Source organism: Elgaria multicarinata, chromosome 13 (genome assembly GCF_023053635.1).
Source record: "Elgaria multicarinata webbii isolate HBS135686 ecotype San Diego chromosome 13, rElgMul1.1.pri, whole genome shotgun sequence".
NCBI classification, from domain to species: domain Eukaryota; kingdom Metazoa; phylum Chordata; class Lepidosauria; order Squamata; family Anguidae; genus Elgaria; species Elgaria multicarinata.
In genome coordinates this window covers 27,128,193-27,143,862 of record NC_086183.1, presented here as the reverse complement: position 1 = coordinate 27,143,862, position 15,670 = coordinate 27,128,193, and the positions used below count along the sequence as shown (strand labels likewise).

Here is a 15,670-nt window from a genome sequence, read left to right as displayed (position 1 = left end):
CTTTAAGGTGGCGGGGGAATAACGTACTTTCTGCAGGACTCAGAAAGCTGCTTCCCCACACACACACTAGGTGACCTCTTTTTTGGTTTCCCAAATATGGTCACCCTACGTTCTTCATGCTTCTTAAAAATGAACCCGTCTATTGTTACAGAGGGTGGTTTTGCATGTTATGGCAACCATGAGTGAGCCAGTGTGCAGCTCAATTGCTCCTGCTTAGCTCCTCCTGCTAGTGGGAGTGGCTAAATAAGCCAGGGATTCTCCATCACTGGCTTGGTTAGTGTTATGTCCAAACTGGGAACTCTGGATTGTCTCTCCCCAGACACGCTAGAGCTGTAACCGAGGAACAAACCCTGGGTTGCAGCCTGAAGTTGCAGCCTTGTTTACATACCATCGGGGGTCCTCTAATCTGTCAAGTATTTATTTTTGCAGTGGGCAGCTTGCGTTGCTACCAGTGTGTGGGGATGTTCCATGAATGCGTCCAGTCGGAGCAGCTGTGTATGCCCAGGGATCGATCCTGTTTCTCATCCACCATCAAACTTTTCTGTAAGCTTTCTACTCCGAGACAAGCACATGCGAACAACACACCCCAAACCCTGCACATTCCCAACTCTTGATTTACTAATGCCTTTTCTAACACAGGCTTTGTCCAGATTTCCCAAGAAGGCTCAGTAAGCGGAAGTCTTTTGGAATATTATTTCTGTGGGATCCATTAATGGATTAATTAATCCATTAATTGAATTCAGCAAAGTTAAATCTACAATTAAAGTAAGCAGTAGAAAAATAAAAGACAGCATCCTAATACTGTAAACAAATAAAAGCTGAAAAGAACAAGGACAAAAAGATTAATGAAAAAAGAAATGGAACACTAATAAAACTAACATGCAAAAACCTTTCTAAAAAGGTTTAATAAGTATTCCCTCTTTCCTCAGACCAATTGGAACTATAGTTCTATGAGGTTAGCTACTAGCTAGGGAGCACAGAGAGGAAATTCCCAGCAATAATAACTCCCAGGATTCTCTGGGGGAAGAGAATTCATAGAATCATAGAATAGCAGAGTTGGAAGGGGCCTACAAGGCCATCGAGTCCAACCCCCTGCTCAATGCAGGAATCCACCCTAAAGCATCCCTGACAGATGATTGTCCAGCTGCCTCTTGAATGCCTCTAGTGTGGGAGAGCCCACAACCTCCCTAGGTAACTGATTCCACCGTTGCACTGCTCTAACAGTCAGGAAGTTTTTCCTGATGTCCAGCTAGAATCTGGCTTCCTTTAACTTGAGCCCGTTATTCCATGTCCTGCACTCTGGGAGGATCGAGAAGAGATCCTGGCCCTCCTCTGTGTGACAACCTTTTAAGTATTTGAAGAGTGCTATCATGTCTGTCAGAAAAGCTATATACGTTTGTAGTGTAGCTAGGCCTTCAGAGGTTGGGTGAATTTATGGCCCACTTAATGTGGGTCAAGGTTGGCCCTAGACATTTTGTTGCTGGAGACAAATGACAAGACGGCACCCCATTTCACTCCCAGAAGCTGTCTGGAGTGGCAGTTGACTCTTACTCTACCTGACCTAGCTTATGAATATTATATTATGGTAGTCCCCATAGGGAGGCCATGTGCTCTGTCCAATTCCAGTTTAAAGATTAAAAACCCATCAAGAGCTAGCACCTGGACAGCAGAATGAAAAGGCAGGCGCACCTGTGACCCGGTCACAATCTTCTGAGACGTACTGTATTTCTATATGAATTATAATAATGATGTCTAACTCTGCATCTATACATGTAAATTGGCATATGCAAAGTTTATGAAATCACTGTCATCTTTTTTGATGACGTCTTTTCTGTTTTGGAGTGATTCGTAAGTGGTCACCCCTCCTTCACTCTCCCACGTTTACAAAAATGGATAGGCCTAAGATTTCAGCCCAGTGCTATTGTGAACCCCTGCCTAACATGAGTTCCAGAATGGTTTTCTGATTCTCTGCCTCTAACTCTTGTGCAGATTCAAACAACTACAGTGGAGTGTTTATGCTGCCAGGTTAGTGAAACAATAATCTATCTATCTATCTATCTATCTATCTATCTATCTATCTATCTATCTCTGAAGAATGTTGGGGCTCAATCCCTTCTGATGTGGAAGATAATCTCAGATGAGCTACTGGGGGCTCCCAGTCTTCTCAAATGCATCTCTCTCTGACTCTCATCAGGGACTCTGTAGCTTTGTCTTGTTGCTAGCTTTAGTGGTGAGTTGGCTGTTGTGATCTCGGCTACCCAAGAGGCTTCAGGGGTAGGGAGTCAGGGGACCTGCCACTTATCATCTGTAAAGTGGCTCTCTCTCTCTCTCTCTGTCTCTGTGTGTATGTCTAGAGGAGTACTTATGAACAATCAGCCAATTAGCTAGAGTGGAGCAGGAGTCCAAAAGGCAAAGAACAACGCAATTGGCTAGCTGCAGTGGTGCATTTTACAGACCCCAAGTGGCCTCTGGTGGCAGTGCATGGAGACAAAGTGGTTCCTGCTGGAAACCAGGAGAAGGGAGTGCCTGAGCCCAGGAGGTGGTCAGGCTCATTCATATATTGTTAAACCATAGTTTAGTGTGATGTCTGAATGCAGTGCCTAGCCCCCTGCGTTCATAACCCCCTGCATTTCTTCCCCCAGACCTGGAAATAGCTGAGTACGTAATGAAGGGCTGCTCAGCAGAAGGCGTATCCAACCGCACAGCCAACGTGTACTCAGAAGATGATCGGGAGGTGCACAACACCTACTATTGTGACACGGATCTCTGCAACATCCGTTTCACTGGTGGTAAGTGGGTTGGGGAGGATGCAAATTCTTTGTGCGATCTGGGTGGTGTAAATGAGTGATAACGGCGGAGGTGTCGTGAATCCTGGGCTCCCAGGGGCAAAGAGGCTGCACTTTTTGATTAGCAGGGACACTGTGTCATTTGTGACCTTCCCTCTTCCCTCTGAGTTTAGCTGCAATCCACACAGTAGTTGCAGGGGATGAATGTTCTCAGCAACAACATACAGTTGTGAGCTGTCCTTGTTGCAATGCAATGTATTTTGGGGTGCTTTGGCTTGAATGGGAAATTACGGCCCGTTAGTTTTACAAAAGACCAGCTCCTAGTGAAGATGGAAACTGCTAGAATTGGTTTGTTGATCTGAACCAACGGAGCTGCCTGCATTTTTGGACTCCCTTGGGGGCATAAGTGCCTGAAATTCAAAATTTACTGCTACACCACTGGATAACAAGACAAGGTCGGGAGAAAGGTCGGGACAAGGTCAGCACCATGTACATTGATGGTGCTATATAAATAAAAAAAATAAAATAATAATAATAATAATAAACCCTTGGCTCTTTGTCAAAATAGAAGATTTCTCAAGTCCTTGTGAACCACTCTAAATAGTTGACGTGTTCACCTGAATTGTGTGTGTTTGTGTGTTGATGGGGTGGTCTCAAACCATGCAGGCCTGATCTAATCACATGAATAGCTAGGGATCTGTAGTCAGGGCCCTTGATGTCATGACATTCTACAGAAACACAGAAACCAAATGACCAACCAACCTTAATGCTGTACTGGGTGTGGAATTGATCTCTCCCCACCCTTTTAAATAGCAAATTGCTAGCCCTTATGCTAGCTTAAAACCAGAATTCAGACTGGAGGTTGAATTAGGCCTTTGCTAGACCTACTGTCAAATCTGGGCATGAGGAGGGGTGATCTCGCGTTGTAAATAACACAAGATCCCGCCCTTGTCTTGACGTCAGGCGAGGCTACTCTAGTAGAGATCCGTCGCGCCTGCCATTTTTTTCTTTTTCCAAGTGGCAGCAGTGCAGGAGCGCTGCTGCAACAAATGGTAGTGTTTTTTTTTTTAAAGAAAAACTTCCCCGAACTTTACCCCCCACCCTGGCCCCGATGGGCGCAGCAAATACCGGGCTACAAGTGGAGCCCATTACCCCGGTGCCAGGGAGGCTTGCCCCCTGCCTGAGCCCAGGATCCCCTGTGTGTCATCTGGGTGCACAGGGGCAATCCCGGGTATCAGCCCAGGCTAACCCATCTAGCTAAGGCCCCAGTTTTTCAGTGGCTGGGGCTTCAGTCTCCTCGTCCTTCCCGTGATCAGCAAAACCAGAATGAATTATACAAAATAGTGTAACACAAAACAAACAAACAGAATAAATTATGGAAAATCAGACAAATCATGCAAACTGGTTCAGTATGCTCCGTTCCTGCAGGTCACAGGATTCACCTTTTCTTGGTGCAGAGTTTGGATTGTTTGGGCACGTCATTTTAATAATGCTGAATATATAGACACTAACCCTGTTTGTAGCCTCTGGCTGAGCAGTCTGCTGCCTCCTAGAGCTCTGCTAAGCCTTGGAGAAAATGAAGGGGGCTGGCAGGGTGGAAATAGGTAATGAAATATATTGCACAATGACCCTGTTTGTGGCTTCTTCCTCCACTACCACTGCCAGGTGTTACACTCTGCTACTTTCCCTCCATCACAGCATGCACATGGAATGAAACTCCTCTCTGTGTTGTTGATCTGAATTTGAGCTCTCCTAGGATGGGCCCTGGAAGCTAGTTTATTAAACAAGGTTATGTACGACTGCCTGGTATAGTTCTTAAAGCAGGCCTGCAACAGTTTCTCCCTGTCAAAAGGAATGGTGGAGTCTACATGCAATTAAGGGTTAATTCACTGTGTACCCAAAGAGTCAGCCAGGAGGCTCAGCCCATATGCCTGGATGCTGCTTCCCCTTCCTTGCCAGGCAATGTAATGAATCATGGAAGGAAGGAAGGAAGGAAGGAAGGAAGGAAGGAAGGAAGGAAGGAAGGAAAGAAAGAAAGAAAGAAAGAAAGAAAGAAAGAAAGAAAGAAAGAAAGAAAGAAAGAAAGAAAGGAGGGCAAATTCAGCTCGTTGGATTATGTCCCAGGTAGCTCCATTATTGCAGGGAACTTCTGCAGACCGCCTCGCTTCTCTCCAAAGCAAGAGGGGAGTGCCATGGGTCTGAGGCAGCAAGGTGGTGGGGTTGGCTTTTCCAGGGCCCAAAGCATCTCTTCAAGGGCCTGTTGATTTGAAAAGCCAACCTCCTCCTTTGCCTCCACAGCTCCTTCTAGCAGCCCCCAGGTGGCCAACGGCATGGAATGTTACAGCTGCTTCGACCGTGGCACGGGCGACTGCACCGAGGGGAACGCCACCCGGATCAAGTGCTTGGGAGACATGAACCAGTGCATGGATTTTACTGGTAAATGGGGATGTCTCTTGAAAACGTCAAGGGATGTTTAAGGGAGAAAGGTGGGAAATAGGGTGACCATATTTTGGAAACTAAAAAGGAGGACGACATGGTCGGCCCCCAAGGGGGCATGTCCAGCTCCAAGATTTTGAAAATAATAATTTTAGAACCTCAAACTTTAAAAAAAATCCTAAAAAAATCAATGGATGAATAGAACGGTTTCAAACTTGGTTTGGCTAAACCCTCCTTAAGAGCTACCACAGTGCCAAGTTTCATATCTTTAGCTTTAAAAATGACAGATTTTAAAAATAATAATTTTAAAACCTCAAACTCTAAAAAATTCTAAAAATCAACAGATGAATGGATCTGTTTCAAATCTGGCACAGCTAAAGCCCTACCTAAGTGGTATCATAGTGCCAAGTTTCATCTCTTTATCTTTAAAAGTGACAGAGTTGTAAGCATTTTTGTTAATTCCCATTAAAGTAGAGTTGCCCTTTGGGTGGGGAGGATGGGAAAAATCTGGATTTTTCTTCAAATTTCATAATTCCTCCACTTTCCAGATTTGCTACCAAAAATCCTAACAAATCCAGGGTTTTCCTGTCATATGGTCACCCTGGTGGGAGATGAATGGCAAAGTATACCAGGGAGATGAATGGGAAATTCATTTTTTTTAACACGATGTGGAAATAACTTGGCAAGCATGCAATCAATCGCTAAGGCACAGCTGTGTATTTCGGGGTTGAAATTGTGCTTTCTTGGTGCTCCTTTTCACCCCTTGCACCATTCAAGCTGCTCCCTTGGTGGAGGTCTGCCACAGGTTATACTGTAAATCGTTCTGTGTTTGGACTTACCTTAAAGTTTTGATAGAGTGCTGAAGAGTCAAATGGTTTGGCGGGAGCAGATGCCTTAAGGATAATTAATTCAGTGAGAAGGAATCTGTTGGCAATGGAGCTAGATACACTGTGGATTGAAATACGTGGTTTGATGTTGGGAGAATTTGTTGGGGGGATGGAGTAAGGGCATGCTGGGATTTTTGGTGTTTAAATCCATATTATAATGAGTTAAGTGTTTTTGTGGTGGGTGGTGTGGGTGGTGGTGATGAAGCCTCTGGCAGCGATTGGTTGAGTTGCTCTAATGTCACAGAGGCTAGTAGAGTCCCTGGCTGCCATTGGCTGAGTTGCTCTGAACCTAGATTGAAGAGCAAGGCAGGTAGAACGTTCTAGGTAGCAAAGGTTAGAAGAAACAAGAGCCTAGGAAATGGAGCCTGTGAAGGTTTGAGGTCTATTGAGGCAAGGTCTTAAAGTCAGGCCTTAGAGGCCTGGAGTTTTTGTTGGGTGGGGCAGTTTCATTTCTCCAGTTAAGATTCATTCCCTGGTTAAGTTTCATTTCTCCAGTTAAATTTCATTTCTTCAAGATTGAAACAGTACTTTCTGTTCTGGGGATAAGGGAATAAAAGAATGAGAGAGCCAGCCAGGAGAGCGAGAGCAAGAGAGAGAGCGCAGACCGTAAGGAAGGAGCAGAAAGATGAAGCTTGAAGAAGTCTAGGTGCAGCTTAGGGTAAAAGAACTTTCCTTTTTGCAACTTTTATTTACTTTAAATGCCTTTTGTATCACTCAGTCCTATTGACTAAATACCTTAATTGAAATTTGTTTGTTTTAATTCACTCGTAAATTGTTTTGTTAAGCCACAAGTGTCTGGAGTGTCACTCACCCCACATTTACAGTCTGAACTCCATGTTACTGAGAAGGGGAAGGTAGAAGGGAAGTGGGTCTCTTGAGGAGGCAGAGATCCTCAAGGAGTTGCTCAGAGGGAGACCAACTCATAGGTAGAACCCTGATACGGCCATGTACGAAATACCCCAAAATGAGGAAATGCATCACCCAATAAGAGACACAGATTGACATAAAATGTGCATAAACAATATGCAAAGGCAGGAAGGAGGAAAGGAAGAAGAAAGTGGGGGAGACAAAATGTAAAGCAAGAAGAGGTGCCCAGTGGGCAAGAGCATATACGGGATGAAGAAATCTGAAATCTGCACATAGATTTGAAGCAATCGGACAATTTAGCCATAACCAATCATAAGATCCCCCTTCTTTGCAGCCTGTGATGATGGATGATTCTGTGTCCCCTTCCTTCACTTCCCAGTGATTGACGGTGCTTGGAAAATGACCTACCGGACGTGCGCCCTGGAGACGCTGTGCCGCCGGCAGTACATGCTACCAGAGCTCTCCGGGAGGCTGGAGATCAGCTGCTGTTCTACCCCACTGTGCAATGACGGCCGGCCCGGGCTCAAGAGCATCTGTAGCCACTTTTCAGAGCAAGGTAATTTCCTTGCCTACCTGACCCTTGGGCTCAACATCTGACAGTGGTGTCAGAAAACTGGGTACAGTGAGATATGGACTGAATTTAGGGAATGAACAGGAGTGCTGCTGTGCGCATCAATCCTGCTGGGTCCTGCTGTCTATTGATTGGCTTCTAGTGAAGGCACCCAAATGTCTTCTGTTGGAGGCACCAGTCTCCTGGGAACTATTAATCGTACTGGTGGATGCATTCTGTGGGTTTAATATATAAAGTGTCCTTAAAAGTAAACATAAACAAAATGAGGGAGCAATCTTACGGCTCCTAAACAGTGTCCGATGGGCCATAGGGTATTTCAGATTCTGAGCTCCGAGGTCAGAGACAACATTCCCACCTCGGAGCTGGGAATCGGAGCCTGGCTTGGTGCACCATGGGGATGCTGTGTGTGTACCCTAAAACATTTCCTAGAATCCTCTGCAATACACACAAGAGAGAGAAGGCGAAAGAGCCAGTGTGGTGTTGTGGTTACACTCTCAGCTTAATTTAATGTGAGTCAGAAGCCCAAAGAGAGAGAAGAAGGACAGGGGGCGGGGGAGGAAAAGCTGAAATGGATGGAGCCAATAGAAGGAGGAATGAGCAGGGAAAGCCTGCTGTACACTGTCAGTTTAGTCTTCTGGAAAGGAATGGAAAGAGTAGGATATTTATTTATTTATTTATTGCATTTCTATACTGCCCAATAGCTGAAGCTCTCAAAAATTAAAACCCTTCAAAGCATAAAACAAACAGTATATAAACATGATATAAAATACAATATAAAAGCGCAACCAGGATAAAATCCGGCAGCAGTGCAGGAATACAAATTTAAAATACAAATTTAAAACAGCAAAGTTAAAATTAATTTATAGATGGTTAAAATACTGAGAGAATATAAAGGTCTTCACATGGCGTCTAAAAGAATATAGTGTAGGTGCCAGGCGAAACTCCTTAGGGAGCTCATTCCACAGCCGGGGTGCCACAGCAGAGAAGGCCCTCCAACTGGTGGCCACCTGCCTCACTTCCTTTGGCAGGGGCTGCTGCTGGTGGTGTTGGTGTTGGTGTTGGTGGTGGTGGGAGAACCAAACTGGATGGAGGGATGGAAGAAGGTGGAGGGGAATACATTTGGACCACCCTGGCAAGGAAGGGGGAAATGGGGAGGGAGAAGTTGAATTGGATGGAGAGATGGAGGGAGGAAGCAGAGAGTGAAGGGGGAGGAGGAGAAAGAGATGGGATAGCCGAGAAAGAGAGAGAGAGGAGGGTGTCTATATGAGTCCATGTTGGCTCTGGGATCCCTTGAAAATCTGGAGTTTCCTGGCTGTGAGTCCAGAGCAATAGACTTCCACAACTGCAGCCAATGTGGTTGATCTGTGCTGGGGGTCGTCTACATGGGCGCTTTACCCGGGGTAGCTTCGGATGGGAGGCAGGTGAGTTACATGACGCAGCCGCCATTCCGAAGGGATCCAGAGGCAAAGCCCCAAAGCTCTGCACTAAAAAAGTCGGGGACTTACCCTGACTTTTTTTTTTAGCTGGGAGCCAGGCTCCGCGCCTCCGTGGAGGCTTTTTAAGGAAAAAAATTAAAGGGGGCAGGGGGCAGAGAGGAACGGGGCAGCCAGAGCGAGCTCAGAGGTAGGAGAGCCGGCTGCCCTGTTCCTCCCCGCTCCCCAGTGCTCCGGGCAGCGACAGCTGGGGAGAGAGGGACGAGGCAGCATGGAGTCAGCTTCCTCTGCCTGGAGCACCCGGGCAGGGGGAAGAACAGGGCAGCCGGGTCTCCTACCTCTGAGCTTGCTCTGGCTGCCTCGTTCCTCTCCCCCCATTCCCATCCCCGGTTTTTTTATTTTTATTCTTTAGATCTGAAGGATCGCATCTCCCCTCCTCCCCCCCCCCCAGTTAGCTGCAAATGCGATCCTTCGCATTTACAGCTAAACAAACCCAAAAACCCCAAAACACTTTTCCCATTAACCCCCCCCACTTACCATAGAGGAAGGGGTGGAGATGCTCGCAGGTGCCTTGGGTGGGCGGGTGCAGCGGCACCTGTAAACCCGCAACTGTGCTCCTTCCCATAAAGATGCTGGGAAGGAGCATCAATGCAGCTGCGCCCTGGTTCACTCCGCCGGGCGCAGCAATTCCGCTGCCGTCGTATAGACGAGGGCCTGGATAACTCGCAGCATCCTGTGTTACATGAGCTGCATGTGGAGCAAAGCTGCCGCGGGTGGGAGGGAACCCGTTCCCCCCCTCTTTTTTTTTATTCCCACGCAAATGCAGGGAGACGCAGTGCTGCAAACTCCGCCTGCCATCAACACACACTCCATCCACCGTTGGATGCAGCTCCTGGCTTAGTCTTCCCTTCATAGAAAAAGATTCCCCACTCCTGATTGGAGTGTCAGACAGGGACCGTGGAGTCCTAGGTTCGAACCCTGAAGCTTCACTGGATGGTTTTGGGCGAGTTGCTATCTCTCAGCCTAACCTACCTCAAAGGGTTGTTGTGAGGGATGAAATCAGGTGGTTGGAAGCTCCCCAGAGGACTGGCGTGACAAATGAATAAAAGAATTACACGTGGAAAGGGTTTGCCCCAATGCTCTAAATCACAGCCTAGACTGAAGGTGCCTGTTTGTTTCCCAGGGATCAAGCGGAAGCCCGAGAATGGACTGGAATGTGCCAGCTGCTGTGAGTCCGGACAGGGCGAGTGCGCCCCTGGAAATTGGACTCACATCAAGTGTGTTGGGGACCAGAACATGTGTGTGAATGTCACAGGTGAGGTGTGTGTATATAGGTAGGGAGTAGGGGGAATTCAGGCTACAGCAGCCTTGCACAAACTGGTGCCCTCCAGGTATGACAGACTACAATTCCCATAATCCCCAGCCAGCATGGCCAACATGCCTTTACTTGAATGCAAAAGTACAGGGTTTGCGTTGGTGAGAAAAGAGATCCTGAGCATATTCACACTAGCTATGTTAGATGCATGACAGAAAGCAGAGAAGGGGGAAAATGAAATCAGACATAATGGGCTTTTCTACATGAGGCTTTCATTGTGCGCTCATCATTCTCTCCTGACGGTTATTTATAGGTTCTTTAGATGATGTGTTGACCTTCTAGTTTAGCTTCCCTGTCTAATCAGCACTTTCTGCGAGTCCTTTTAAAACAGGGAAATTGCAGCATTCAACTGTGAAAGTGAAAAAAGCACGATTTCCTCTTGTGTATTTGTGCTATACCACAGTACCACCTAGAGGTTATGTAGCAGGAAAGCAGGAAAAGAATACTCCTTGTAGTTTCAGTTATGCAACTAAACCAAAAGTAAATATAGTGGATTAACAGCCGATTAGCAGTCCTCTGTGAAAGCATTCTAATCAATGTACCTTTTACATTTGCACGAAAAGAATGGGGAGGTGTAAAAATGGGTATTGTGTGGAAACAGACAACCAGCTGTGGTCATAGAGCAAGATGAGATCTTAGCTTTTTGTGCTTCCTTCTCATTTCTCTCCACAATCATGAGACCGCAAATGCTTGCTAAATTAGACGTGTGGCAACATCTCCACATTTTGAAGCAACCGTAATTGATATTTCAAAAGGGCCTCCGTGGTTGATAAAATTCAGTAACAATGTCAAGATTTGAATTTTGGCATCTTGGTCCCAAAACCTGCATTGCAAATGTGCTGAAATCCCACTTCTGAGGTGCGCAACTTCACAATCTGTAATCGCAATTCAGTGTTGAGATTTGCAGATTTTGCAAATCCAGGTTGTTTTAAATCCTTTCAATTCCATTTCATTTCTAACTTTAGGGTAGCTGAATCCTAGTCTTCCAATGCCCCTCAGTCCCACCCAGCAGTCCCCCACCCCTTCCCGGGTAGGGAAGTACGGATTTCGTTAAGTCCGTTCTGTCTGTGGTTCACAGATTATCAGACGTCTTTTGTTCTATCATCTGCTCATTGATGGAATTGGATTGTTCCCAAATTTCCTGAGCTTGCATTCACATTGGGAAGTGCACACTGGTGCAGATGTGCACTTCTGAAAATGCGTACTTGCGCAAATCCACCCAAAATCTGCATGCATATTTTTGGTCAGTGGTTTTTTGGTCGCTCTTACCCTGGCAGCAGGAGGCTGGCGGGGAGGCGGCGGCGGCAAGGACGCGGCCGGTTCCCCAGCCTCCTCCTCCTCCGTCTCTTCTGGGCTGCCATCTACACCATCGTTTTGGGGTCGTACTGGGGACGCATGCATGCACCTTCAGTACGGCGTGTAGACAGGGCCTGGGTTTCTCTTCCATCCCTACCCATAGGCATAGAGAAACCCCACGAGTGCACGATTCCCTCCCCGTAATTGTATGTCTTAATCTGCCGGTCCCCTCCCTGCCTGGGCATTTGGTATCACGACTGTCTTTGTTTCCAGAGGGAGGCCAAACACTGCTGCGTGGCTGCAGCTTGGAGAAGCTCTGTTGGGAGAAGCCGCAGCTGCTGGGCCTGGACCGAGATGCTTCTATCCGATGCTGCTCTGACTCCCTCTGCAACACCAGCGCGGAGCCACTGGGAGGCGCTGCACTGGGACGGCTGCTGTGGCCGACTGCAGCCCTGCTGATTACGTGGCTGCTCTGATGCGCGGCTGCGGAGGCGCGGACTTCAGGGAATCAGCAGGGTACAAGTGAGGGGCAGAAAGCTTGGACCGGCATTGCATGCATGGATGCGTTCTAGCAACCAGCATCATGAGATCACTTGGGGCATTGTTCTTGGGTGCCATGTGAGCCTTTGCATCATGGTGCAAGACTGCTGTGTGCATGGGTGCATTCTATGGGGCAAGCCTACATGACGACACCTTTAGTGATCCACACTCTCCGCTTCCCTAAGTAGGAAGTTTCAGGGAAGTCTTCTGTAGGGTCACTTCCCTTAGGAGGAGGAGGAGGAGGAGGAGGAGGAGGAGGAGGAGGAGGAGGAGACATCTGTTTACAAATTCAGCAGGGCAGGAGCAGCAGGCAGGTACGCAGGCACCCAGACAGGCAGTACGGATCTTGACATGACATCAGTCCTCCAAAAGCAACCACACACCTGGGCAACTCCTCAGGGCGGCTTCGGCTTCTTTCTCTTTCTCTGCCCTGCCTGGAACTGCAAAGCTGTTTCCTTTGCCCCTTACGGCAACAGGTGCGTGGGGATGGGGTGGGGTCTGACACGTATTTCAGTAACCTGGCAGAACCACTGCCCATCTGAGACCGGTAAGCGAGTGCCCTCGGCGCTCACCAAAGCCCCCAAAGGGAGGGCTGTTTTGCATAACCAAACAGCGTGCTTTCAATCTCCCTTCCATTTGTTGTTGTGGGTGCCGTTTCGCGTACTGCCTCAGGGTTGCAGGCATTGTGCCACACCACTGCCACGGCAATATTTCATGCTACTGCACCTTCTGCAGGGTGTGGTTCCATTTCGAGGCTGAGAGCAGGGCTGGCCTATTAAATAGCATGGGAAGCTGCCCGCAGTGGAAGAATGCAAGAAGTGTTGGGCTAATAGCAAAAATCCTCAGGAGGAATACAATTTGCCCCATGCCAGATCCTTGGCACCAGAGGGCCAAGGGAACCTTATATCCCACCCTACACTCTACTCCTCCCCCACCCCAGACTGCAGCTCTGTCCCCTCACTCTCCTCCATTCTATGGCACAAAGTAGGGGTCAGCCATTGGATTCACCCTTGAGAGCCAGGCAGAATGGCAAAACCAATGTTCACCAATTCTATTCTATTATTTTCCTTATCGCCTGATAGCCAAAGCTCTCTGGGAGGTTTACAAAAACTTTAAAAGCTTCAATATACAATATAAAACACAATATAAAAAAAACCATTTACAAAATCATTTAAAACACTCAACAATAAAACATCCCAGGACCAGTTAAAACCTTGCCGCCATGTTGTCAAATGCACAGGAGTAGAGGTCAGCCTTAACCTAACGCTAAAAAGGATGACGATGGGCAACAGGTGAGCCAATGAACTGCAGGAGTGGCAGGTTCTCAGTGAAGTACCGTCAGCCCCTGGACTGTCCCCACCCACCTGGCTGCCCATTGGATCCTCCTGGACAGGAAGGAGTATAAGAGACTTCCTGTTCCAGCTGAGCCTTGCTTGAGCAACTAGGTCTTCCTGTGCTCTGGTGTGTTCCTGTCTTCTTCAATCTTGACTTCTGCTCCTCAACGCTGCCTCCTGCTTTGTCCTGGCTACTGGCTTCGCCCCACGGCTCCTGGTTCCCAGTTCCTGGCTCACCACAGACTGCAGCCCACAGCCTGGCCCCGATGTAACAACAAACCTGGATAGACTGGCATTTTTCTTCTCCTCCCTCATGATAACAGTAGAAGCTGGGATCACCGAGTGAAGATGATTTGCAGCAGACAGACAGGAAACAGAAGGAACCACTGCTTTGCAAAAGGGACATAATTAACTTGTGGAATTTATAACCCCAAAACCGGATGATGCCAATTGATGTTGAGCAGGGGTATGGGTCCTCCAGATCTTGTAGGAATACAACTCACACTATCCCTGACTATTGGCCATACGATGTGTTGCTGATGGGAGTTGGAGTCCATCAACATCTGGAAAGACACAAGTTCTTCACCTACATGTATGGTTAACTGAAATGATGGCATATTCTTCCTTAGTTTACCCCTCCCTTTATCCATTTCCCTCTGCGTCTTCTGTTGTCCTCTATATGCCAATGTCTAGATTGTAAGTCCTCTTATAATTTGTAAAGTGCCATGTACATGGATGACCCAATAACAACAATACAAATACAGTGGAGAGAAGGAAAAATGCACACACTGCCAACTGCACCCCCGTAATTCGTAAGTACTCCTTTTCTTAAAAACGTCGCAGTGTTGGGCAATGATTTCTGGGGCCCCTTCCAGTTTGAAGAGGCAGAGCACGGAAACTGGGAACCCCCTCATCTTTCCTCTGATCGTCCCTTGGGTGCTCCACTTGGTGGTTCTGTTGGAGTGATGAGCTTGTTCCCAGTCTTGGGAATGACTGTAAAACTTTCTGGAAATGACCCTGCAACATTCTAGAACAAGTGTGTTGTGTGGGCAGGGCAGGGTAGGGATTATTATTATTATTATTATTATTTATTTGTATAGCACCATCAATGTACATGGTGCTGTACAGAGTAAAACAGTAAATAGCAAGACTCTGCTGCATAGGCTTACATAGGCTTACAGTAGGGGTGTGCTCTGCTCCATTACAGATCCCCGGATCCAAAGCAGAGTGGGCTGATCTGGACCTTCGAAGCCCAGTTCTGGAGCAGATCGGGGCAGGTCTGGATTGGCCTGAAGTGATTTGAAATGGTCTGAAGCAATTCGGACCTTTCTGAAGCTTCGGAGCCAGATAAGTGGGGAGGGGAGCTTACCTGGCTCCCCTGTCCGCCGCTGTGGTCCATGCGGAGACAGTGGCAGAGCCGGGGAAGGGGGGAGGGGGCTTACCTGGGTCCGCTGCGGTCCGGGCGGCAGCTTCAACTGCAGCCCAGGCCTAAGGCCGGAAAAAGGTCTGGATCGGGATCTGAAGCGGTTTGGGTAGGGGGTGCACAGCGCTAATACACAGGTATCAGCACAGCAGAAAGCCAGTATGGGATCTGGACTAAACAGGTCCCATTATTTTATCGTTATGTCAAAATTTGAGAATCCTGGCCTGATATCTGTGTGGCCCGTGTTGGCCTGGGAACTGATACCTGCCCGTGGTGTGGATATTCTTGAACAGGAGCAAGCAGAGGCCAAGGAGGCTTGCAAATTGCAAACTGGGGGGTGTAATGGGTACACATCCCGCTCTGCTCAAAACTTGGTGTAGAATAGATGATGCATTAGCGGATGTGCTATTCTGGTAGGATTTCACTGCCCTCTTGTGGTAAGTGAGGGCAGTTGGAGGGCGAGTAGATCCATTCAGGCAATTCCCCCCCCCCCCCGCCCTTTCTCGCTATTGCAAGAGCATGAAACTCCTGTCCTAGGTCATGACTTGGGAACATGTCAAAAAGTGACTTTTACTGTGGCGCATGGAGGTGCAGCTACTGCAAAAATGCAGTAGATGGGCTCTTGTGAATACCCGAAGAGGGGAGAACTGTACAGGAAAGGGCAGAAATTCAACTTTATGCAAGCAGACTTCTGCTCAAACAACACAACTTTTCCTTCCCCT

General features: G+C 47.6%; 1 protein-coding gene across 1 annotated transcript; it reads left to right on the top strand.

Moving 5' to 3' along the window:
* Nucleotides 1–432: 432 nt before the first annotated feature.
* On the top strand, nucleotides 433–12,127 carry LOC134407793 (urokinase plasminogen activator surface receptor-like). The gene is made up of 7 exons (XM_063139739.1): nucleotides 433–543; nucleotides 1,990–2,025; nucleotides 2,643–2,789; nucleotides 5,085–5,222; nucleotides 7,356–7,532; nucleotides 10,164–10,295; nucleotides 11,925–12,127. The coding sequence occupies exons 1-7, from the start codon at nucleotides 462–464 to the stop codon at nucleotides 12,125–12,127; spliced, it is 915 nt and encodes a 304-aa protein (XP_062995809.1). The 5' UTR covers nucleotides 433–461.
* The last annotated feature ends 3,543 nt before the right edge of the window (nucleotides 12,128–15,670 follow it).

Coding starts and splice junctions, on each gene's coding strand:
- LOC134407793 (XM_063139739.1), top strand. CDS start 462: ATGTTCCATGAATGCGTCCAGTCGGAGCAGCTGTGTATGCCCAGGGAT. Junction 544..1,989: donor ATCCACCATCAAACTTTTCT/GTAAGCTTTCTA, acceptor ACTCTTGTGCAG/ATTCAAACAACTACAGTGGA. Junction 2,790..5,084: donor CAACATCCGTTTCACTGGTG/GTAAGTGGGTTG, acceptor TTGCCTCCACAG/CTCCTTCTAGCAGCCCCCAG.